The sequence below is a fragment of the Macaca thibetana genome, chromosome 1 (assembly GCF_024542745.1).
Source record: "Macaca thibetana thibetana isolate TM-01 chromosome 1, ASM2454274v1, whole genome shotgun sequence".
Taxonomy (NCBI): domain Eukaryota; kingdom Metazoa; phylum Chordata; class Mammalia; order Primates; family Cercopithecidae; genus Macaca; species Macaca thibetana.
In genome coordinates, this window is record NC_065578.1 from 177213278 (window position 1) to 177237442 (window position 24165).

Consider the following 24165-nt stretch of genomic DNA (forward strand, 5'->3'; position numbering starts at 1 on the left):
TTTATAAATCATACTAGCCATCATGGAAAGACAGAAGAGAGGGGATTGAATGAGGACAGGCTCCTCACATTGTGTAAGTTAAAAAACACAAAATAAGCCTACATAATCTAAAACAGAAATTTTCTGCTTTTCCAGGCATACCCTAACAGATGGTTTTGGAACTGAGTTCTTACCATTAACATTGAGGTTAAAATATTTTTTGGCACTCCCAGCTGTGTTCTCAGCAACACACACATACCTGCCGATATCTATTATTTGAGTATTCAGAATCTAAGGGAAAAATGAAGAAATTCCAAATGAAATTTTGAATAAAGCAACTTGTCATATTTTCCTATTTTTTTAGAATAATATATATTATTTCTACTTAATACCAGATAGAAAAAAGTGTTGTACATACTAGTGCCGATGCTAGCTTTTATTAGGTAAATCAAATAAATATTTACTAAGATTTCTAATCAGGAAAAATTCTATACATATTTGTGGGATATTGACTAGAAAAAATGTCCCAAATTATTCTCCCATTTGCCTCTCTCTGCCTCTGGCATTGTGACTTTGACACCCCTCCCATCAGGAAGTAGAATTTGTTGGTCTTATGACCGGTTTTGGTCAACAGAACGTGATGGAAGTGACAGTCATTTCAAAACTGAGGCCTATTCACTTTTGCTTACTCTTTTGGAATCCTTCCAGCACCATGTGAGGAAGTCAGGGTTAGCCGGCTGGAGGGTGGAGATCATGGGAGGAATCATCACAGGTTACTGCAACTGAGGTCCCAGATATGTGTGCAAAGTCAGCCAAGGCCACATCCGGAAGAATCATCTAGCAAACCAGCTGGCTTGTGAGCTAAATAAATGCTTATTGTTTCAAGTCATTAAGTTTTGGAGTGGTTTGTTTTATGCAGCTAATATAACAATTATGTTTTCTTCATTTTATTACATAGAAATTTCTATCCATCTATATATCTTTTGGACTTGGACACAGAACCATTGAAGTATTTGGTAGAGGCTATATGATTATCACATGGAAACAGTCACAATATTTAGAAGATACTTTGAAAATTTAAGGTTATTTATAGGTAATAAACCTCATTCTCTTTTGAATAAGGAATTCCATGAGATATGTCCTATGTTGGGTACACTGATGGTTATGTTTGGATTCTTGAGCCAACAGAATAGTATTTATTTTGCTCAAAAGTAATTTATCAGATTGTATCCTAACAAAAGAACTGGTATTATTTCTATAAGTGCCTTTCTTTCAGGACATGTGAAAAGAAGAATATGGACACACCACTGGTAAATGACAATCCAGGATATTTATGTGATCTTCATAAATTTTACTATTGTCAACATTTTGCCTATATACAAATTTAAATCTATAGGGAACTTTCTACCATTTAGAATTTTACCACCTGAAATATATAATGGAAAGGATTGCAATAATGATTTGTTTATAATACAATTTTTACCACAAAGACCATATTGTAGTCAATTGAGGTGTGTGTGTGTGTGTGTGTGTGTGTGTGTGTGTGTGTGTGTGTAGAACATTTCTGGAAAAAGCCACACAAAACTATTAATGGTGGTAATCTCTGGTAGTGGGAACAGAATGAGGAGGAAGAATTTTATTTCATATACCTTTGATGGTTGGTTATTTTTACAAATATAATATTTATAAGCTAATAACATTATTTTTAAAAGTCAAAAACAATTATTACAAAATGCAAAGTCAAATAGCTCTTTTTTTTTTTTTTTTTTTTTTTTTTTTTTTGAGACGGAGTCTCGCTGTGTCTCCCAGGCTGGAGTGCAGTGGCGTGATCTCAGCTCACTGCAAGCTCCGCCTCCCGGGTTCACGCCATTCTCCCGCCTCAGCCTCCCAAGTAGCTGAGACTACAGGCGCCCGCCACCACGCCCGGCTAGTTTTTTGTATTTTTAGTAGAGACGGGGTTTCACCATGTTAGCCAGGGTAGTCTCGATCTCCTGACCTCGTGATCCACCCGCCTCGGCCTCCCAAAGTGCTGGGATTACAGGCTTGAGCCACCGCGCCCGGCCAAATAGCTCTTTTTAAAATTAGATCTTTACTTTTACCTGCAGAATTCGTCCATTAGATAGAAATTTATGATGGTCATCTTCTAGCAAGGGCTGTCCATCTTTCTGCCAGGAATTCCTTGGCGCTGGGCTGCCACTGGATAAACACTCCATCAGTGCACTCTTGTTCACCAGCACGGTGACCTCTGCAGGGAGATCACTATTTGCTCCCTTGATAATTGGTGGCACTAACAAAGGATTGTAACAAAGGTATAAAAAATGTGCAACAGTCTTTTCTAAATTATTCTAATTTTCTGACAGCTTTAAAAAGTTTGGTATAATAATAGAGAAGCAAAACTTGAAGGAGAAACCATGATCCCCAGGTAACATTTTATACTAATAAATTGGGGTGGTGAAAACAGTATTTGAATTTGAGTTTATTCTCTTCCCTCTCTTCACTTATGCTAGACTAATCCCTCAGATAGTATCATTCCCATTTAGCCCAATCTCAATTCTTCTCCAATATATCTTTTACTTCTCTCTCAGCCCCTCCCACTACACCTTCTGGGTTTTCAAGCATACATATAAGAAGCATCTGTATAAATAGATATTTAAGTCTATATGGTTATCCAGAGGGGACAGATAAATTATACCCTTTAAAGTGTATTTGAAATGTTCAGATTTGGCCTTATTCGGAATGGAATTGCCTGGGCGATTCAAAGTGTGTTTCCCAGCTTCAGCACTGGTGGTATCAGCATCAGCATCGCCTGGGAGTTTGATTAAAAATGCAAATTCTTGGGCGCCAACTAACTTCAATAGGCATCTCTGAGGAAGGGCCAATAAATCTGTGTCTTAACAAGCTTTCCAGGTGATCTTTATGTATGCTAAAGTTTGAGAAGTCTCACTCTAGATTTTTCTACATGTGTTCATTCTTGCTTAAAATAATACTGTATAATCCAGCTACACATTAGTTATGAAAAATCATGTTACCCATAGAATTTCAAAAATGAAAATGTTAAATGAACTAGGGACACATGTTGACTGCCTTGGTAAAAGTAGAAATTGATTTTTAAAATAAATAATCATTTTTGTTTTGAAAGCTTGGTTATTTTTCTCCCACTTAAAAAATATGCCTTATCTTTAGCAATCAGTAAAGACTACAAGTTTGATGTAGATGCTATCTTATGGTATCTGGGTTTCCAACAACTAAACTGAAAGTCTGTAAAGAAAATACTCAATGCCACAAAGCACATAATAGAATTTTAATGTTATTTTGAATGCATACTTTCACATTCAAAGCTACATGATTGATTTTACTATGCTTCAGATAATGTAAAATATATAATTTGAACTGCAGATTAATAAATAATAAACTTGAGTTTTAGATTAAATGAGACTATCACTACCCAACATCAAGAAAACTAATCAAGAGCTGAAGCATTAGGAGGGGTAGGAGATTCAGGCACTGACATGCAGAGGCCCCCACCTCAGCTCTTTGCTTCCACCTGCTCCAGCTGCCACACCCTACCAGTTGGGTTATACCACTCAGAATTGTTCTCAGTGGCCGTCCATGCACCTAGGAGGTGAGCAGCAGAACATGAAACAGCCCTAATTCAGAATTTGGGGGTCAGTTAGTTGTTCTTTCTTTGTTCTACCTTCTAAACTCATCTCCAACTTGTTCACTAACTTCCTAATTGAAAATAACAGCCTGAGGCATGAACATCTACCCTTGACCATCCAATCCCATAGTTTCATTTCAATTTCACTGAATCGCAGTGTTTCCCTACCTATATTATCAACTCCTTCTACTCACCCTAAATTAAACTCTTTCCAAATTTAGGTCTGTAAGGTACATGGATGTGTTTGGTCAAGGAATAGGTGGAGGCAGACATCCAGGCCTGAATGACACAGCGGGATTGATGTGCGGGCACACACCTCCACTTGTTATACAAGTGTTTGTGTAAGTTCATACTTGGCTCTGAGCCACTATTGTCTATAGAAGGTATAGCTGCCCTGTGGCACTGTGCTCAGGGCTTGGTTTGGCATGGCATAGCATGGCTTGACATGGCTTGCATGCGCCCAGAGAGAGAGAGACTACTGACCACTGTAAGGGAGAGTCAGGCTCCTTTAAGGCAGGCAGGAACCAGCTCATCCCCAGAGAGAAAGAGTTAAGCTGCTAACACTGCAAGAGAGAGCTGGCCTTGCAGGCCAGCCATACAGCTATGCATGGGAGCTGGCTGCTGAGAGGAGCCACAGAGGTGGAGCAAAAAGCCAAGATAAAGGCGGACAGTGTAAGAGAGCTAGTGTGAGAAAGCTGCTGCTGAGAGAGCTGCTAAACACAACTAGAGCTGGGGCTGGAAGCTGACCCCAAGCAGGACATATGGCATAGTTGTGAATCTGACAAGGTCAAGTTAAGCCAGGTGGTCCAAGATATTCCTTCAGTGTCCTTGACATCGTCAGCACTGATTTTTAATTGTCATCTCCTCTCTTTTCCTTGTAACTCTCTCATGAACTTTAAAATCTATGTTAACTGTTATGTCACTTATCTTTTCCCTTACGGGAACAATACTTCTTCAACTCTCTGTTCATGTATTCAGATGGTGATCTGGTTCAAGGATGAACACATGAACTATACCTTATCAATCAGAACATTGCAACCTCTTGCTCTCTGTAATTGGCTCTGGATGGATAAGTGATTCACACTTGGCCAATGAAAACCATGGAAATTCAATTCTAGGGCTTCAGTTGTAAATACTAGGAGAAAAACCTTTCATTTGAATGTGGAACTAGCAGGATGCAAGCCTAGAGCTGCTAGAGGCTACCTTGCTATCCAAGGGGATCCCCCTCCCTAAGAGTGACATGAATAAAGAAAAGCAGAGTCAAGAGACAGGTAAAGTCTGTTGACCTTTTTTGAATGACAGAAGTCAGACATGACTGTAGCCAGCTCTGTTTTGGGACTTTCCTGATTCATAAGTCTATTAATTCTTTTTTATTTTTTTTCATTTAAGTCAGTTTGTTTCTTAATACTTCAAGAGTCCTGACTAATGTGCTGTCAATATGTAGAAGATAATTACCTCCTTCGGAGAACTATCAGTTTCTGGTTATCTTTATAGTCTCAAAGTGCTTAGTGTAACATCCTGCAAACATTAGTTCCTCAAAAATACTTTTCAGTAAAAGAATGAACAATAAACAAAAGAAAAACTCACCGAGTACACGGACATCATACTGAAGGGAATCTTCTCCAGCCTCATTAACAGCCACACATGTGTATCTCCCAGCATCTTCTACTTTAGCCCGAGGAATCTGCAACACTCGCCCTCCTGAAAATAATATCCCACTATGTTTACTTCTCTAATCTTAGAGTGAACACAAGCCATAAACAAAGATACAAATTTTCTGGTCTAATGACTGCCTTACATTTTCTTTCAAGGTTCCTGTTTCATCCAATGGTTCAGTTTTAATCTCAGATACCACTTTTACAACAAACACTGCATTATTAAAAAGTGACCCAACATATGAATCGGATCTCCTGAGAAATGAATAGCTCATGTAGATTTTCCTAGAAGGGAGACTGCTACTCTATGTGCTTCATCATGTTTCCTAGGCAATGTTACTATGTAGTAACTTCTTGCTTTTATTGTTTTGAACACTTTTAATATAAGTTTACACCATTTGCTGCAAGTACTTGTTTGAGAAAGCAATATCCAAAGATGTAAAAGTATAAAGTGTACTATTTTACATACGTTCTTATGAGGATAGCTGTGTATTTTTAAACGTCATGTAGACATAATTTCAAATTTAGAGAAAAGTTGCAATAATTATGTAAAGACTTTTACTCATGTTCACTAATTATTTATATTTCACTCCATTTGCTTTATCTCTCTCTGTCATATGTATATAATCTTTTTCTGAACCATTCAAGAGTAAGTTGGAGACATGGTGCCCTTTCACCCCTAAAATACTCATAAATCCGTATTTCATAACAACAAGGGTAATCCCTTATATAACCGTGTTACGATTAAAAACAGAAAATTTAAAATCAAAACTACTATTGAATCCACAGTCCATAATCATATTTCATTATTGTTGCAATAATGTTTTTTACAGCCATTTTGCCCAAACCCAGATCTAATTTAGAATCACATATTAGAGTTGCCATGTCTACTTAGTCTCTTTTCATTTTTATTTTCAGGATGTCTTTTATTTAATTGAGGTCAAATTTACATTCAATTACTTAATGCACTGACCGAAAGTGTACAATCTGATGAATTTTGACAAGCCCTGTATATTTGAATGCTTGTTAAAATTAAATAGAAGCCTTGAAAATATTACTCCATAACAGTTTAAACATCTTTGCTATCAATAAACCAGGTAACAATTTAAATATTTGAAACTAATATTCTTCCCTATTTATGTTAGGTGCATTTAATAAACTGAGTAGTAGTGATCTGTAAATATATATTAGCATTTATGTTAATAATATATATAAACCAAACTGATTATCTTATTGCACTAATGGAGAAATGGAGGCACAAGGAAGCCAAAGGACTTTGTTGTGTTGATAGAGTGATGTGTAGTAGATCTGAAAAGTTTACTAAGCTATGCTCTTCTATTGTCTAATTCTCAACCAAGACTATTTATTCTAGATTGAAGCTATGTGGATGCCAGCGGCATTCAGCAGCCTGCCAGTTAAATTACTTGGCCAGAGACTCAACCAATTTAATTCATCTAATACATGAGAGGAAACACATTTGGCAGAGAGTCAGCTTTTCACCCTTTTGGTAGCAATCTTTACCTGGCAAAATCAATACTTTATCACTTGAGGTCAGAGGGTGGCCATCTTTGTACCATGTCAGTGTAGGAGGGGGAGCAGCATTTGTCTCACAGTAAAGAGAAATGGGATTGTTGATGATCACATCTTTGGCTTCACCACTCCTGCCGGTATCTAGCATGTTTCCTATTTCCCAGAGTTTCTGAAAACTTGGAGGAACTATGGAGGAAACGCATTAAATGTCAGTCACATATGAATGCTTAAACAAAGATCTTGGATGTGTTTTCACCAGAGTGATTTGTAAAAGCAATAGATTAGACAATGTGAAAATAATTTCAAGTACTGACACCATTACCAACTCTAGTCCTTAGCCAAAAAAGTAGTAGACGAAAGTCAGAGCTGGTTCTCATGTGGAAGAACAAGAAATATGAGGCTCAGAATGCTGTTCTCATGCTTTGCTCTCCCTGTTAAAGGGCTCTGGCACTTAGACAATAAAGGGGCTCACTCTCAGAAAGGAGCATTGCTAAATGATACACAGCAGGAAAGACTAATTTTGAGAAACCATTAAAAAATACTGGCTCAATTGAGAGCATTTCACAGTGATTTGGCTTACTAAGAAGGCAAAAGAAATTATGCAATCAGGATTAAAAATTCCATTAACAAAAATAATAGGAATTTTCATACTTTTCTGGTTACAAGTATGAAGTTTATGGAAGGCAATTTGCCTGCACATCAAAAGCATTAAAAGAGTGCATAACATAAAATTTATCACAGAAAAAAGTACATAACATTTAACCTAAAATTTCCATTCTTAGAAAATTATGAAAAATAAAAGATGTCCAAAAGTTTTATGTATAAAGATGTTCAGTGCAGTATTATTTATGAGTGGTGAAAGCTTATAAACAACCCAGACATTCAACAGTAGGAGTCTGGTTAAATAGTTTTTGGATATTCAACTGGTGAAAGACATAATTATTACAAATCATGTCAAATATAGCAACATCAACAGTAACAACATAAACAATAATAATAGCAGGTATCATTTCTCAATCATTTTGCTAAGAGCTTTATATACTTTATCTCATTTAGTATTCGCTGAAATTCTACAAGACAGTCATGTTAAAACTGAGGAAACAGTCTTAAAATTTAGGTTACTTTACCAAGTCACAAAGCTTTTAGAAGCCATAATCATCATTCAATTCCAAGTCTGTTTTGTTTTGTTGTTTGCTTGTTTTTATTTTTACATTTACTTATTTATTTCTTCCAACTTTCATTTTATGTTCACAGGGTACATGTGCTGGTTTGTTATGTGGGTAAATTGCATGTTGTGGGGGTTTGGTGTACATATTATTTCATCACCCAGATAATATGCCTGGTAGTGGACAGATAGTTTTTTATTACTCTGAATTCCATACTGTACTACTTTCCTGCCTTTCATGTAAATGCTGTTTTTAAAACTTCACGATATAAAATTAAGGGAATGCTAATGCAACACAGAAATCTATATTGTGTGACCCCAACTTTGTAAAACAAGTATATATTTTAAAATACAAGAAGGAAACACATAAAAATAACAGGGGCAATCCTGAATGATGGGATTATTTCCTTCTTTAATTCCCAAGTCTAAATTTTCAATCATGAATTTATATTGTTAACAGAAAAAAACACTGTTTAAAATAAGTCAAATCTCTTTTCTTATACTTTGAAAGATCATCTAAATTACATTATATACAATAAGCATATTAGTATTACCTTGTATATTCACATCAAAATCCAACTCATCTTCACCTGCAATGTTAGATGCTACACAAGTATATCGTCCAGTGTCTGATATTTGAGCCTCCTTTATTTGAAGTGTGTGTCCATTCGCAGCAATATTAACATGATCATCGGATTTAAGGGGCTGTGATTCAATTATAACAATGTTAGCATTAAGTGCTATAATGAATCCTCTAAGAGGCCATGCAATTGATAGTTTTTGTGATTTTTTAAATAAATGAAAATAAAATTGTATGCAGAACATTCACAATAGTTTAATCAAAATAATTGATTTACTTTGATTAAACTCATTGTTTTTGACTAATCAAATTTTTATTTATTGAAAATTGCCACAGTTATAGTTTATATTTGTACCAGGCATTTGTGCATGATGCATTTATACATTTTTTATGATAAATATGTGTTCTTAGTTACCACATGTATTCATGTTGGAAAATATTTTTCACTGATCTAATGTAATATTTAAAAAGCATGTCTTTTATAATTTTGTAGAAAAGGTTAGAATTTCTTTATGAAAGATTGAGCACATTAGTATAATCTGATTTGACCTAAATTATTTTTTATTCGAAACATTACTTTATAAATAAAAAATTTTAACCTAAAGATATTTATATTATGTTTAATTGAAATTATTACTATAAAATAGGATATTAACTTACATATATTTGTATTATGATGTATTATCAATAACATTACATATAGTTAATAGAATATTTCCCATCTTCTCAACATTTTCATTTATACTAAATTCCCCCTCATTCATTGAAAATTTTAGCTCCAGGCTCAGTGTCATTCCTTCTAATGATACTCTTCCCATAATTCTTGGTGATTCCAATGCTGTGTTCTCTTACCTCCTTGATCTCCTTCTTTTAATTTTCTTGTCCCTCACCCTTTCTCAGCCACTAAATAGGAGAGTCATACCTAGACCTTACAATTACCAATAACTGCGCTCCTTCATAATCTCACTTTCAAGCTCTCATCTGCTGACTACCACTTCCTAATTTTCTATTATTACTAATTTTCTCTAAGTTTTTTTTTTCTTTTTTAATCCCATGGGAGCCCCACAATCCATTGATCTTGCAATATTTTCACTGTCACTCAGTCTCCTCCTAACCTCTCTTCCCTTCTTACCCAGAGAAGTTCTGTCATGATAATCATTCCTTGTATAAACTCTCAACTCCCTTGACTCCTCTCCCTTTATTTTACTCCCCTGGCAAAACCTGAACTGGTTAAAATCAGTTTCTGCCCATTCTGAGAATTTGCTGGTCTACTCAAGGACATCCCTCCAGCAACTGCGTTTCTCTCACCTACATCATCATTAACTTGTTTCTTTCCACTGGATGATTTCAACCTAAAACAAAAACAAAAACAAAAACCTCTCTTGCTGCAGCCCACCTCTACATTTTCCACTGCACTTTGTAGCCAAATGACTTAAAAATGTTTTCTACACTTGTGTTCTCCAATTACTTTCCTTCAGTTTTTTCCTTCCGTCATTTCTTGATATGTTACAATCAGACTTTCACTCTTTCTTCTTGATCAAAAAGACTTTGTCAAGGTCACCAATGACATTCATGTTGCTAAATTTGTTGGAAAATTCTAAGTACTTATTTTACCTGATCAGTATCATTTAACACAGTTTAACTTGTGTTCATTTTGAAGTACCTTTTTCACTTATCTTTTGGGACACTACACTCCCTAACCTTTAAAGGAGTACCCTGAGGCTTAATCCTTAGACCTCTTCTCTATCTACTCTCACTTATCTTGGACTTATCTTTAATCTCCTTCCTACACATCCCACACATCCTTCTACCACCTTGGTCCAAGCAACAACCATCACTCTTTTGGTGGAGATGCAATTGCAATAACCATTGCAATAACTTCATAATTGGACCTTTATTCTCCAAGTACAGAAAGAAATGCAATCTGCTTAAAACCTTAAGTCAGATTATGTCATATCATTCTTGTGTTCAAAATTTCCCAGTTGGCTTTCCATCAGAATAAAGACCAACTGGCACACGGGGTGGCATGATCCGGCTCTCCATTAGTCTTCTGCTCACATCTTCTATTCCCATCAATCACTGCACTTCAGCCTAAATGCCTCAGGGCCTTTGCCCTTGCTATGCTCTCTACTTTGGAATATTTTGCCCTCTATTATTTTATGTCTGCTTCCTTCACTTTCTTTGGGTTTCTGTTTAAATGTCACATTATCAGTGAGGTCTTCTCTATTAAAGTAAGACATCACACTCTTCACTCTTGGTTTCCTTCTCTCATATTGAGTTTTCTCCATGATACCTGTCCCACCTGACACATTATGTCTTTATTGGTTTGGTTTAGTTTTCGCCTTCCTAAACTTCACATGAGTAGAACTTTGTGTCTGTTTCTTTCATAGCTATATTCCTGCATCTAAAACAGTGTCTGACAAATAGTAGATGCTCAACAAATAATTCAGAATGCAATTAATCATTATTAACATTGTATCACTTATCTATAAGAGTAGCATAATTTAAATTTCCTTTGCTAAAAGAAAAACTTCAGGGTATGAATAAATAAAACTCAAGATTCTTTCAAAACTTAATGTGGCCAATACTTTGTCCAGTTTTTAATGTCTGTCAATATATTTTGTGTTTGTTTTCTTGAAAACACTACTTAAGTAGTGTTGCTTATCTGAAGACTGAAATAACAGGAGAATGAATATGGAAAATAAATTTTAAAATAGTACTTTTTTGTTCACATTCTAGGAGACCAATTGCAAACTCTAAAAAATCTAGCAGTATAAAGCATCATAATTGGGTCAATTTCGAAGCCTGAACTTGAAGCTGTAATTTAGCTATTTATAATGAAATTTTCAAAAATAAGACAAAAATGCCTAATTTCCTGTGCACTTTTAGTCTTTATCCAGTTTTTAATGTGTGTATGTGTTCGTGTACTCGTAAGCATATGTCGTAACTATAAGGAATGAAACAACTTTAGAAAAGATTAAAAATAAAATAATATTTCAAAGGAGAAAGGATTATTTGTTTCCAAGTAAATTCATAAAGAATCGATATTGTACTATGAAGTGTGCTTGTAGTCAGAAAAGAAACTATAAACAGAGCATAGTGGGAATTCTATATTTTCCCTTTTGTAATGGCTTCCAGATGAAACTTGCTTATTTTATAAGAGATGACTTTTTTTCTAGCTGCCAGGATTGCAAAATCCATCTGAGATCTGAAAAAATAAAGCTTTATCTTTCTTGCATCTTAAATCATGATTATGATCTGAACTTCTACAACTGGAATTTGACCATTTGGTTGATTATGTGTAAAACAGAATGAACAGCAGCTTAGCTGTTTCACATCTGTATTAAGTACGGTGTTAACAGCTGCTTAAAAATCTATTTTGGTCTAAGATCAACAGCACATATGTCTTTAAAACACACACGGAAGAATATAAGTTGAATGAGAAATAAGGATGTGTGGTCTGAAAACCAGATTACAGAATTGAACGATCTTTTATTTAAAGCTTCTCTGTTCCCAGTTAACTGTACTGGGAACGTCATCATCTCTTTTAGTTTTTTTTCTTTATTTTGGAATATTTAAAAATATACCTTTTGTAAAAGAGTTAAAGATACTTAAAGAATATCTGAGTAACTTTAGTAAATTTAGTACCCATGTTATACCTGTCATTCTCACCTGGGATAGCACCATTTATGTGTTGGTTCTTTACCAAGTTTACTTATTCTGTAAAACTGCAAAATAACAACAGCAAAAAACAAAACAAAACAAAACAAAACAAAAACCTGGTTTCCCTAAATTCTCCAGTGTGAGGGTGGCCAGATTTTTATAGAAAACTGCTAATATATACAAAAATAATTGTGCAGACTCTCCAGTGATGGAATAATGCTAAAATTGTTGAACATCGTTCAGGTTGGTTGGGTTTTTTTTTTTCAGTTTTAGATTCTAGGAGCATGGAATTTGCTAGTTTTAAGATCACAGTGATTCTCTGAGTCACCTGTGTCTATTTTATTATTTCTTTTCAATTGACTATTTTAGTCTTTAAGAAATCATTAGCAAATGAAAAAAGTTGTGACTGGCCTGTCCATCCTTGTACCAGCTGAGGGAGGCAGAAGGAATTGCATAAGCTTCACATTCCAAGGTCAGAGTGTTGTTTACTTTGATCTTCACTTCTTTAGGGGAAAGACCTGGCCCCCAAAGGTCCCCTTTATTGATTATGGGTGGGACTGCGTAAAATAAATATTAAAGAGTTAGACATTGGTTATTTTCAATACATGGAATACCACAGAAATCACACTGAGGATTACTTATCAAGAAAACAAGGAAATAACAGAAGCATTCTATGCTGATCTTTCATTAAGTATCTAAGTTAACATGAAAGAGTGTTCAAATGCAAGATGGAATGGGAAATCTTTCTCCCTTTATCATTATAATACTGCCAATAAAGCTAATGTCCTTTACAGAACAGTTAGCCTCATTTGTTCCAGTTCCACAGACATAGTCTGAACATGATCCATAAAATGTATTTTATTGGCCATTAAGGGAAGCAAGTCAAAGAACAAAAGATAATCAGAAAGATACTCTTCCTTTACAAACACAAAAGCAAAATCCTGAAATATGAGTCCTATTAATGGCAGTGTTAGCTTTGCCTTTTATTTATAGGTCAATGTACATTGGAATAGCTCAAAATCACTAATGATCTCATCTTGGGCTGTTGATTAGAACATATGCGTCTAACAACAGTTTTGTACATGAAAGTACTATACCTCAACCCAGAGGGTAATTCAGAAGGAAAAACAGAGAAACTTAAAGAAATGCCACAAGAGAGTAATGAGCAGATTTAGTGGGCTCTTCACATCTTTAAGCAATTGAGGCCATAGACACAATGCTTAATTCAACTTCCATCCTTAATAAAGTAAGCTGTACAAACAAGTCTTTAATGATGAGTATAAATAATTATGAACGCACAATGAAAAACAGGATTGAAAGAGAAAAATGGAGAAGCTATGAAACATAGTATTCTTTCAGAACTTACTGTACACTTTCACTTCATAGTGCTTTATCATTTCTCCAGCCTCATTCGTGGCTACACAAGAGTATCTTCCAGCATTGTCCTTCTGTGCATTGAGGATCTGCAGAGTTCTGCCTCCTGTAAAATCACGGAACATCAAAGAATCTTTAAAATCACAGTGACAGCGGAGTACACACAGGCTATCGGGGGTTTACGTCTTCTTGTTAACATATTTCTTCTTACATATGACAATTCTGTGATGGACATATGATGTAAGATAAATTACAATACTGATGGGGATTGCATGGTATCTGAGGACAGCTGCTGAGTCCCCAGTGGTGGTGCTCTGTGGTGGTGCTCTGTGGTGATGACTCTCATGGTCATTTGCACCTGCCATGCCTTTGTACACCACTCCAGCTAAGGTCCTTCATAAGGTCTTTTATCCTCTTCATAAATAGGTTTCTGCCATAATCATCTTTTCCTCTGATCTACCTAGGCTACAGGAGAAATTAATTGTGCTGAAGCAAAGTTTTTATATTGGTACTGTCCTCCTTAAACATTTTCAATCGTTCTCAATTGACCAATATATAAAGTAAAAACTCTTAATTCTTATTTCAGGCATTCAAAACATGACTCCAGCTTTTCTTGCTGATCTTATTTCCTGCCCCTCCGCCAACATACGTACACACAATATTTCTATCAAATTTCGGGGAGTGGGTGAGAATTCTATTGCACAGGGCTAGGCCATTCTCACTTTGTACTTTTCCCACCCTGGTTACCCTGATGGATCTGAAACCTCTCCTAACTCATTTCCAGTCAACTAAATTCTAGAATTTTCTTTAAAGTCTCATCAAGTTCTGACTAAGCAACAAAGCTTTTTCTGACCACTTCAGCCCACAGTGGCCATTTCTTCATTTGAAGTCAGTTTTCTTTATTTTTTTCTTCCTTTTTTTTTTTTTTTTTTTTTTTTTTTTGAGACTGAGTTTTGCTCTGTCTCCCAGCCTGGAGTGCAGTGGTGCGATCTCGGCTTACTGCAACCTCTGCCTCCCGGGTTCAAGAGATTCTCCTGCCTCAACCTCCTGAGTAGCTGGGACTACAGGCATGTGCCACCATGCCTGGCCAATTTTTTGTATTTTTTTTTAGTAGGGATAGCATTTCACTGTGTTAGCCAGGATGGTCTCGATCTCCTGACCTCGTGATCCGCCCGCCTCGGCCTCCCAAAGTGCTGGGATTACAGGCGTGAGCCACCGCACCCAGCTTCTTCATTTGAATTGTTATAAAACTCACTCCCTATTTACCATACCTGACTATTCAGAATCCATGATTTTTCACAGATTCATATTCTTAATCAACTCTTTGCACATATTACCTCTCCTCAACATAAGACTGTCAGTCTCTTAAAGCCAGCAATAATCCTTTTTCTTTCTATTTGCATTATCTATTTCCATGCGGTAAAGAGGAACAAACTCTCTCACTTTGAACTGAACTTTGAAGGAGAGTTAATATTTAATCACGAGTGAATTTCTACCCTTTTCGGCATTCACATTATAATATATTTTAGCAGTTAATTACTTTGTGGCATTTATTTATTTGCCTTTTAACTTAGGTATTTTTCTGATCTTTTAAAAAGTAATTTTCAGTACTTTACAGCAGGGGTCCCAATCACCAAGCCATGGACTGGTACCGGCCTGTGGCCTATTAGGACCCAGGCTGCACAGAACATAACACGACCAACAAAACAGAGGTGTTTTTAATGAAAAGTAACTAATGATTCTGCTTTTCTAGAATAGTGGATGACACAGATGCACCTTGGGCATCTGAAGCAAATGAATTACCTGGAAGAATACGAATATTTCGGTTAGACTCTAAAGGAGTGCCATCCTTAAACCAGGTGATGGTAGCTGGAGGATACGAATAAGCTTCACAGACCAAAGATGTGGGGCTGTTAAGGATGACAGTGACATCTTCAGGACTGCCATCACTACCTACACCAGCAATTGTAGGAGATACTGAAAAAGATGAGAATTTGATTGAAGAAATATATGTAGAAATTTGTATATTTGTGCATTTCTAAATTTCCATTATATGTATTTGTATAATGTCATTCCCTAGCAGTTACAGAAAACAAATGATGATGATGATGATGATGATGATGATGATTATTATACACAAAAGAGAGTGACCCCTCAAAAAACTCATAGGGTAATGGAGGAGATGACACATAAAAAAGGAACCATAACACATAAAAGAACATAATATATTAAGGACAATAATGGGAATGTTGGTGCAAGGTAAATGGAGGTTTTTTTTGGAAATGAGTTAGCATTCAGTCCAGTTTGAGGTATGTGGTGTGAAGAGTCTCATTAGAGAAGGCCTCTTAAAGGAGGAAGAGGATGTAAAGTGAACCTTAAATGATCAGTGGTAGTTACCAGGTGAAAGCAGAGAGACTAGTAAGAGGGAACATATTGGGAGCATGGTAGTATTAAATTGTAAGCAATGAGGGGCAAGCAGGGTATATCAAGAGGATGAACTGAAGTGGATCAATATTGGAAGCAAGGATAGCTGAGACAGGTACTTTGTTTTATAAAAGATAATGAGGAACTGAACTAGAGCATTAAAGGAAGGTATAAAGTAGAAGGAGAAAGTAAAGAAAGACTTAGGGCATTACTGACAGGACTTGATTATGGAAACTGGGGGCTAAAGGAAACTGAAGTCAAATATAACTTCCGGTTTGCTTGCTTAGGAACTAAACTGCAGAGAAGTAACATAAAAATATAAAATGTAGAAAGATTTGATCATTTAGGAAGGGAAAATAGTTTGTTCAGTTCTGAATATCTTGTATTTTAAGTGCTTATGGGAATTTCAGGTGGAAATGCCCAACAAGTAACTCTATATAGGAATTCAAACATTGCAAGAAAGATCTGGGTTACAGGTATACATTTTTAAAAGTTTCTTGTGTATAAAAGATTATTAAACATCTGGGAATGAATTCTATTACTTGAAGAGAATATCTAGAGTAACACGAGTAGTGAAGTAAGGACAGAACACCAGGGAACCCAGTATTTAAGAGGTGGCTCAAGCTTCCATAAAGGGCAGAGAAAGGGAGCAAACAAAGATATGCAAGGATAACTGGGAAAGAACATTGTGAAGGAAAAAGAGATCAAAATGTACAAAACATTAAAATTGGGACTGCAAGATATTTGCTGGACCTAGCAAAAGGGAAGTGCTTGCCAGAGTAGTGTCAGACAAAGCCTGTTTTCAGTAGGACAGCAAGTATAGATATCTGGGCATGGTTAAAATATGAAGTGGTGGAGACAGTAGATGGTGAAGCTGCAAGTAAGGCAGACGGTGGAAAGATACAGGGTGGAGGGTGTAAGTGCAAGGAGTAACTGTGAACAAGAAGGATAATTTATCCTCTGAGAAAAGAAAGGGTAAAGGCACTGAATTTTTGGCTGGGTAGATTGGAAGTTGCAAACACATGCACTTAAATAGCCTCTACTTTATGAAGTTGGTGGAGAAGGGCTTTGATTCAGATCTAGACCCCTCAGTCTTCAATGAATGAACGAATGAATGAATGAATGAATGAATGAACATATATATAATACCAGATACTGTATGTCAATTTATACACTTATACACTTATGACATTTATAATTATCAATTTATACACTTATACACAATACAATATTGACACTTATACAGTATCTGGTATTTTGATTTAATTTTTCTTGCACATATATCTCTGCTACTTAATTAGACTATGAGCTCCTTGAGGCCTGTGTTCAATATGAGAAGTTTCTATCTATGATAGTGTCTTTGTACTCCTTAAGTGGTATTACCAATAACTATAAAAACAAACAACTATATAAATTTTCATACTCACATATAGGTCAGTTGATTTTAGTAGAATTATTTGATACTAGGAATCTAATACAATAAATTTAAGTGGTACAAATTTCAAAAAGTGAGCACAAGTTAAAAATCTATTTTAATGTCTTTCCTGAGACATAAGAACTGAATATATCAACATACAGTTATTTTATCACTCTTAGTCCACAAAGACTATAATATGGCCATTTCCAATAATGGCAAAGTCTCACAAAAAAAAGGATAGAATATCTCAGGTTGAGACCCAATCACTGTTTACCAGCTTCTCTTTGACCAACATATCTTTATCCTTTACTACTGATTAGTCTACCTTATTCAGAGTTGTGTCCCTAGCACAAAACACTGTGCCTAGAACATAGTAGGTACTCCATACATGACAAATGAATTTATAAATTAATTCAGGAAAAATAGTAAATGTACACAAGCACTGGTCCTCCTTCCACGAGGAAATTCTATGATGGAAACATTATTTGAACAGAGAAAGAAAAGAAAAATGTAGCCTACAGTCAAGTCAGATTCTTTAAGATATGAAGAAAAGCCCACGCCTACCAAATACATTAAGACTGAAGCTCCTGCTCTTGTCGCCAGCTGGACTGGAAGCCAAACATGTATATCTTCCAGTGTGTGACACCTGGGCATTGGTAATTTGAAGAAAACGGCCACCAGACATAATGTGATGGGCTTCATCTTCTTGGAGGAGCTGCCCATCTTTGTGCCATGTAATTTCTGGCACTGGATTCCCTGTAAAAAGCCATTTCTGAGAGTCGGCTAATAGTGACATGTGTACAATGCATAAACTTCGAAAGAGGAGGTTTTCACTCATTTGCTTCCTACATATCCCACATGTAAAACACTGCAGTATCCATTCACTTAAAAATAACTATGCAAACTAACTTATTTTATAATAAGATTGTACTGACTTTAAAAATATGCATAGATTATAAATCATTTTCAAATGTATGTTAGTGTTCATCTATAAGTGAAATGATTCTAAACTGACCTTCATGTTTAACTAAATAACTAAATTTATACTATTTTTTAGACTATTACAACTAAGCATTTTGATAGTACAGTTTTAAAATAATGCAGCATTCATTTTTATTAAAAGTATTATTCATGAACACCTTTGTAGTCATATAATTTTTTTTTTTTTTGAGACAAAGTCTCTCTCTGTCACCCAGGCTGGAGTGCAGTGGTGCAATCTCGGCTCACAGCAAGCTCTGCCTCCTGGGTTCACGCCATTCTCCTGCCTCAGCCTCCTGAGTAGCTGGGACTATAGGCGCCCGCCACCACATCCAGCTAATTTTTTTGTATTTTTAGTAGAGACGGGGTTTCACCGTGTTAGCCAGGATAGTCTCGATCTCCTGACCTTGTGATCTGCTCGTCTTGGCCTCCCAAAGTGCTGAGATTACAGGCATGAGCCACTGCACCCAGCCTCATATAAAAATTTTTAAAAAGATTTTATATTTTTGATAAAAAGCTGTAAAAAAGCAAAACCTTTAATTCAACAAGCAGATATTTTGAGTCCATACCAGGATTCTATCATAGACAGATGGTAGAATATTGAACAGATCAGTAGACATATAAATATATTAATCATTCTTTGATATTTACAGCCTCTAGGAAGAGATCCTGTATTTTTGTTTTCAAATGAGATCTATGTTAAATATTAAGCTTTAAGTTATTCAAATACTCTTTGAAAATTTTAAAACCATAAAAGCAAGTCATGTTAGGAAAGAGGGCTAGGATGATATACTAGCTTGAAGACAGGATTTTATAAAATTTAGGCAATGGTTATCTATGCAACTGTTGTTAATTAATACATTATTTCTAGGAAAAAATTAACAGGGTAAGTAATATCACACTCTTTATATCTGCTTTTCTTAAAATGGAAACATTCCCCTCTCTGCTTATTTAAATTTATTGCTCACATAAGGCAGACAAACAATGAAATAAGAAACTCATTGAATCTTCCTTAAAACTCTGGCTTTCCATAAAATGTTATGGGCTACTTTCATTGTTACTTTAAAACTGCAAGGCCATCTACAATAAAAAGACAGCCTTGAAAATATGCTCTTAGAGATGTGTTTATTTTGATTATATGCAAGAAATCAATTTACTGGTAAAGATGGTGAAACTGGTATTAGAATTTTTATTTTTCCTAGTCTATATTCCCTTTGTAATATTCAAACATGCTAACAAAAAGTAACAATATTGTTCTTGGAAAATCCCCACTATGAAATAATGCCATTCTTTCACCAAAACTCCTACCCATTTCTTTGAAATGAAATTTAAGTAAACAGGAAAAGGAAAGGAAGGCACAAACACAGGGAAGGAAACAAAAATTTAAAAAGGTAGGGCAAGATAAACATACATATAAGTAGAAGCAGAATAATTTTTCAAAAAAGAATGATTTATTGAACTGAAAGAAAAGACCAGTTCGTTTCTTTCTTCCTTCCTTCTTTTTCTTTCTTCCTTCCCTTCCTCCCTCCCTCCCTTTCTTCCTCCCCGCCCCTCACTCTTTCTTTCTTCCTTTCTTGTTGGTATCTCCTTTTTGTCTCCACAGAATTTGAAAGGTTTCCTCCTACATTTCTGCCAGCTATACTGAACTAGAATTCAATTTCAAATGCCAATTATAGTAGCTGGACTTTTTCTCAACTGATTAATAATATATAGTGGGACTCAGTATCTATCCAAAGGAAAATAAATCATAACAAAAAGATACCTTCACTAGTATGTTTACCATAGCACTATTCACAATAGCAAAGATACGTATCTGTATACACACACATATATATATGTACACACCATGAAATGCTACCTATCCATAAAAAGAATGAAATCATATCTTTTGCAGCAATATGAATGGAACTGGAGGCCTTTATCTTAACTGGAGTAACTCAGAAACAAAAAGTCAAATACCATATGTTCTAACTTACAAATGGGAGCTAAGTAATGTGTATAAATTACTTAGCACACAAAGAGTGAAATAATAGACCTTGGGGACTAGGAAGGGTGCGGGGGTGGGAGAGGGGTTGAGAGATGAGAAATTACCTAATAGGTAAAATACACACTACTTGGGTAATGTTTACCATCACTGAGACTTCACCAGTATTCAATATATCCATGTAACAAAACTGCACTTATACCCCCTAAATATATTTTAAAAATTTAATAAGATATATAGTGGAGACAATGACTATCAGCGAATGGGGGGAGCATCAAAAGTCTGAGAGCTGAGCCCCATACCTGTCACTTCACAAGTCAGCGTAACACTCTGTTTCTCTTTTACCTTCACATCTTCCAATGTATTTTCACCCAAAATATGAGGTGGTACTGAAAAACAACAACAACAACAAAATAACAGCTCTTAACAGCAAGGTTGCTGTTTTATAGGTATTTATGTATGGTTTTATTAAGTCATAACCTTCAAAACAAATCCCCCAATCCACATTCATTATCTGACTGCTAGAATGTCATAATATTATTTTGATTAAGTCTACTTTTAAAGTTATATGTCACAAATCCAATTATAATGAATTTTATTGTAATGTAAATTATAAAGTCTGCATAAAAATATGTCAACAAATCACCAGGAATATTTATTTGACTTTTATTTCTTCTACTATAACTCTAATATGCATTCACATTGAACAAGTCATTCAGCCTCTCAGAATATTGTTGAGCAATTGTGAATTAAAACAGGCATTTTAATTCCTCCAAACAATTGCCTGATTGCCTCCAAACAATTCTAATATTGAATTCTTGCCAAGAGTCACAGTCCAGGGTCTAAATAACACAGGTATGAGATCAAGTGGTAAATAAATTTTAACTCTGCTTCCAGGATTTAAGGCAATTAAAGTTTTTTCCTAGATATTGCAAACTATATAAGTACCTAATACTGAAAGCCCAAAGATTTTTCTTTCTTCACCAGCTGCATTCCTTACAACACAAGTATATTGGCCAGCATCTTCCATTCTGGTCTGCATCAGCCGTAGCATCCTGCCTCCTGCAGAAGCAAACCATCTTTTTAAGATGACTTAAAAAGAAAAATGAAACTTTATAAGCCATCCAAGTGATGCTCAATTTAGGTAAAAATTTAATCCGTACGCTTTAGAGGCCCTTAAAGTGAATTTATTTCAAGCTTTTACAAAAATCACATTTTAAACCTGTATAAAACAAAATAACTCAGAAAAATCTTCTAGTTCAATAGATTAAAAAAATATATAATGTTAGATGACAGCAAGCAAGAAATGTTGTTTCACAGAGAAGGTGATGTTTGAATATGATCTTAAAAGGTAAGTATACTTTACACACGAGTTGAGAGATGCTGATATGGTTTGGCTCTGTGACCCCACCCAAGTGTCATCTCGAATTGTAATCCCCATAATCCCCACATGTCAAGGGAGGGACTTGGTGGGAGGTGACTGGATCACGGGAATGGTTTCCCCCATGCTGTTCTCATGATAGTGAGTGAGTTGCTATGAGATCTGATAGTTTCATAAGCATTTGACAGGTCTTCCCTTCACATACTCTCTCTTCTGCCGTCTTGTGAAGAAGGTGCCTGCTTCCCCTTCTGCCATGATTGTAAGTTTCCTGAGGCCTCCCCAGCCATGCAGAATGTAAGTCAATTAAACCTCTCACCTTTATAAATTACTCAATCTCGAATATTTCTTTATAGTCGTATGAAAACAGACTAATACGGATGCTAATGAAGAGACAGAGGTAGAAAGTCAGTGTGAGAAGTGGTACCAAAAGCAGAGCAGGTGGAGAAAATGGTAAGAGATGAGGCTTGATGGAATACGGCCAGATTGTGTGGGCCTGTGAATGCTGTGCTAAGGAATTTAGATTTTATTGTGTTCACGAAAGACTATGGAGTGTATAAACAAACAGGGATCATGATCCAATTTGTGCTTAGAAAGACAACTGTGATCAGACGATTGGAAAAATAGTCTTAGTTTTCCATTGAACATATAATATGGGAATGTCAGAAAGATAACCAGACCAGACACCCAGATTTGGGTGACATCAATACATTACCACTACTTTCAATGGCAAAAACCACAATTACTTTTGCACCAACCTAATATAAGGAAGATAGGAGAATGAAGACTACCAGCTTTCAATTGAGCTTCATGGAATCCTACATTTATATAAAATGTTATGGGGTTACTTCACGCACTAGTGATACACTGCTTTTGTTTCTTTTTGTACTTTGAACATCTATGTAACATTTTGTTTGAAGAAATATTCATCTAAGAAATGCAAGTAGACTGAAAGTGAAACTCTGATATACTGGGGGTGTAATTTGGAGGGAAACTCTTAAAGATAAAGGCAGAAGAGCCAACAAATAAGATGAAACAAAACCTGTGGAAAACTAAGAGACACTGAGAGAACAAAGTCCTGGGCACCATTTGAGGAGTAAGGTCCAACAAAAGAAGTAGTTCATTTATTGGGTTGTGTAATAATTTTCTAGCTGGTATATTTTTGCTTAGCACCCTGAATTTGAACTAAAAACAGTGTAATGGTTAACATGAAATTTTCATGTAAATATTCACCTGGGTCTGGTTTCCTAGGAGTATTCAATCTGTTTTCTGTTTATGTAAACACAAGCTGACATTGAACTTTTTCTATAAGCAACTTTCCCATCCTCAACCTACTGAAAGGTGAACTTAGTAGTATCTTATTTAGACAAACAAAGCTAATTACCTGAATCTAGCCTTTTTTCCCCAATTGAATTAGTAAACAGAAATTATGTTTACTTAAGAAGTAAAAGTGCTTTAAAAACTTATGTCAATTAGGGAAGGATTCAAGCACTCACTGCCACTTCAGATTAGTGAGATCACAATATGATTCCAGTTGAGAATACTAAAGCAATACAACTTTTATGAATCACTGCTGGCTCTACAAACCTCAGCCTCGTAAGTTTCATGATCTTCCTTTTCTCTTGGTTTTGTGGCCTTCTCACTTAATCCAGTGAAAACCAAAAATGGGTTCTGACAGTAAATTATATGGAGACGTTTCTTGTACCTATTAAATTTTTATAGCAGTTATCTGTTTCTGGCAGATAACTTCATAACCATGATAGGGTCTTCATCAAAGTACTGCTTTTAGAAAAGCTATACTTAAATTCTCAGGAGGACTAATATTAATGAAATAGGCATGTACAGGAGACTGAAGACCAAGCAAGTCATATGCCATTCATTTGATTCTCATTTATCTATTGCACAACGCAACATGTTCAGATTGTAAAACTGAATAACTCATTTGGCAGCACCACAAGGTGAAATACTTATCATGTGTTCACTCAGGGATCTCCAGCTGCTAGTCAAGCACAACAAAGATAGATAAAACCAAAACACCACTTCTGTAAATTTGTAACAAACTAGAGCACATCACTTTAGCTTGCCGTTTTCACTTCCAGGAGCTCTGCTACACTTACTATATTTAATAAGAGTCTCTACTTTCTTAGCAATTGAACATTTTTTAAAAAGCCAGAAAGATAAATATAATTTCAAGCCAAGAAGATAATGCGTTTAGGCTTTGGTAACCACATATTAATACAATCTTTGCCATTAGTGTATGTGTGTGTGTGTGTGTGTGTGTGTGTGTGTATTTTCTTTTTCTTTTTTTCTTTTTTTTCTTTTTCTGAGACAGAGTCTCACTCTGTAGCACAGGCTGGAGTGGAATGGCGTGACTTTGGCT

The 24165-nt window shown here is 35.6% G+C and overlaps 1 protein-coding gene across 8 annotated transcripts in view; it reads right to left on the minus strand.

Annotated features, from left to right (window-relative positions):
• The window catches only part of HMCN1 (hemicentin 1), a 508510-nt gene that overhangs the window by 103683 nt on the left and 380662 nt on the right, over positions 1–24165 (minus strand). For all 8 annotated transcript variants that reach the window (XM_050765519.1, XM_050765493.1, XM_050765511.1 and 5 more), the window contains 11 exons: positions 21356–21469; positions 20710–20796; positions 18010–18201; positions 15408–15581; positions 13597–13710; positions 12642–12787; positions 8542–8692; positions 6814–7008; positions 5225–5338; positions 2079–2266; positions 174–270 (listed from right to left, as the gene is read on the minus strand). In XM_050765519.1, the coding sequence (XP_050621476.1) occupies positions 174–270; positions 2079–2266; positions 5225–5338; positions 6814–7008; positions 8542–8692; positions 12642–12787; positions 13597–13710; positions 15408–15581; positions 18010–18201; positions 20710–20796; positions 21356–21469 (1572 nt within the window). The remainder of the gene's footprint in view (positions 1–173; positions 271–2078; positions 2267–5224; positions 5339–6813; positions 7009–8541; positions 8693–12641; positions 12788–13596; positions 13711–15407; positions 15582–18009; positions 18202–20709; positions 20797–21355; positions 21470–24165) is intronic.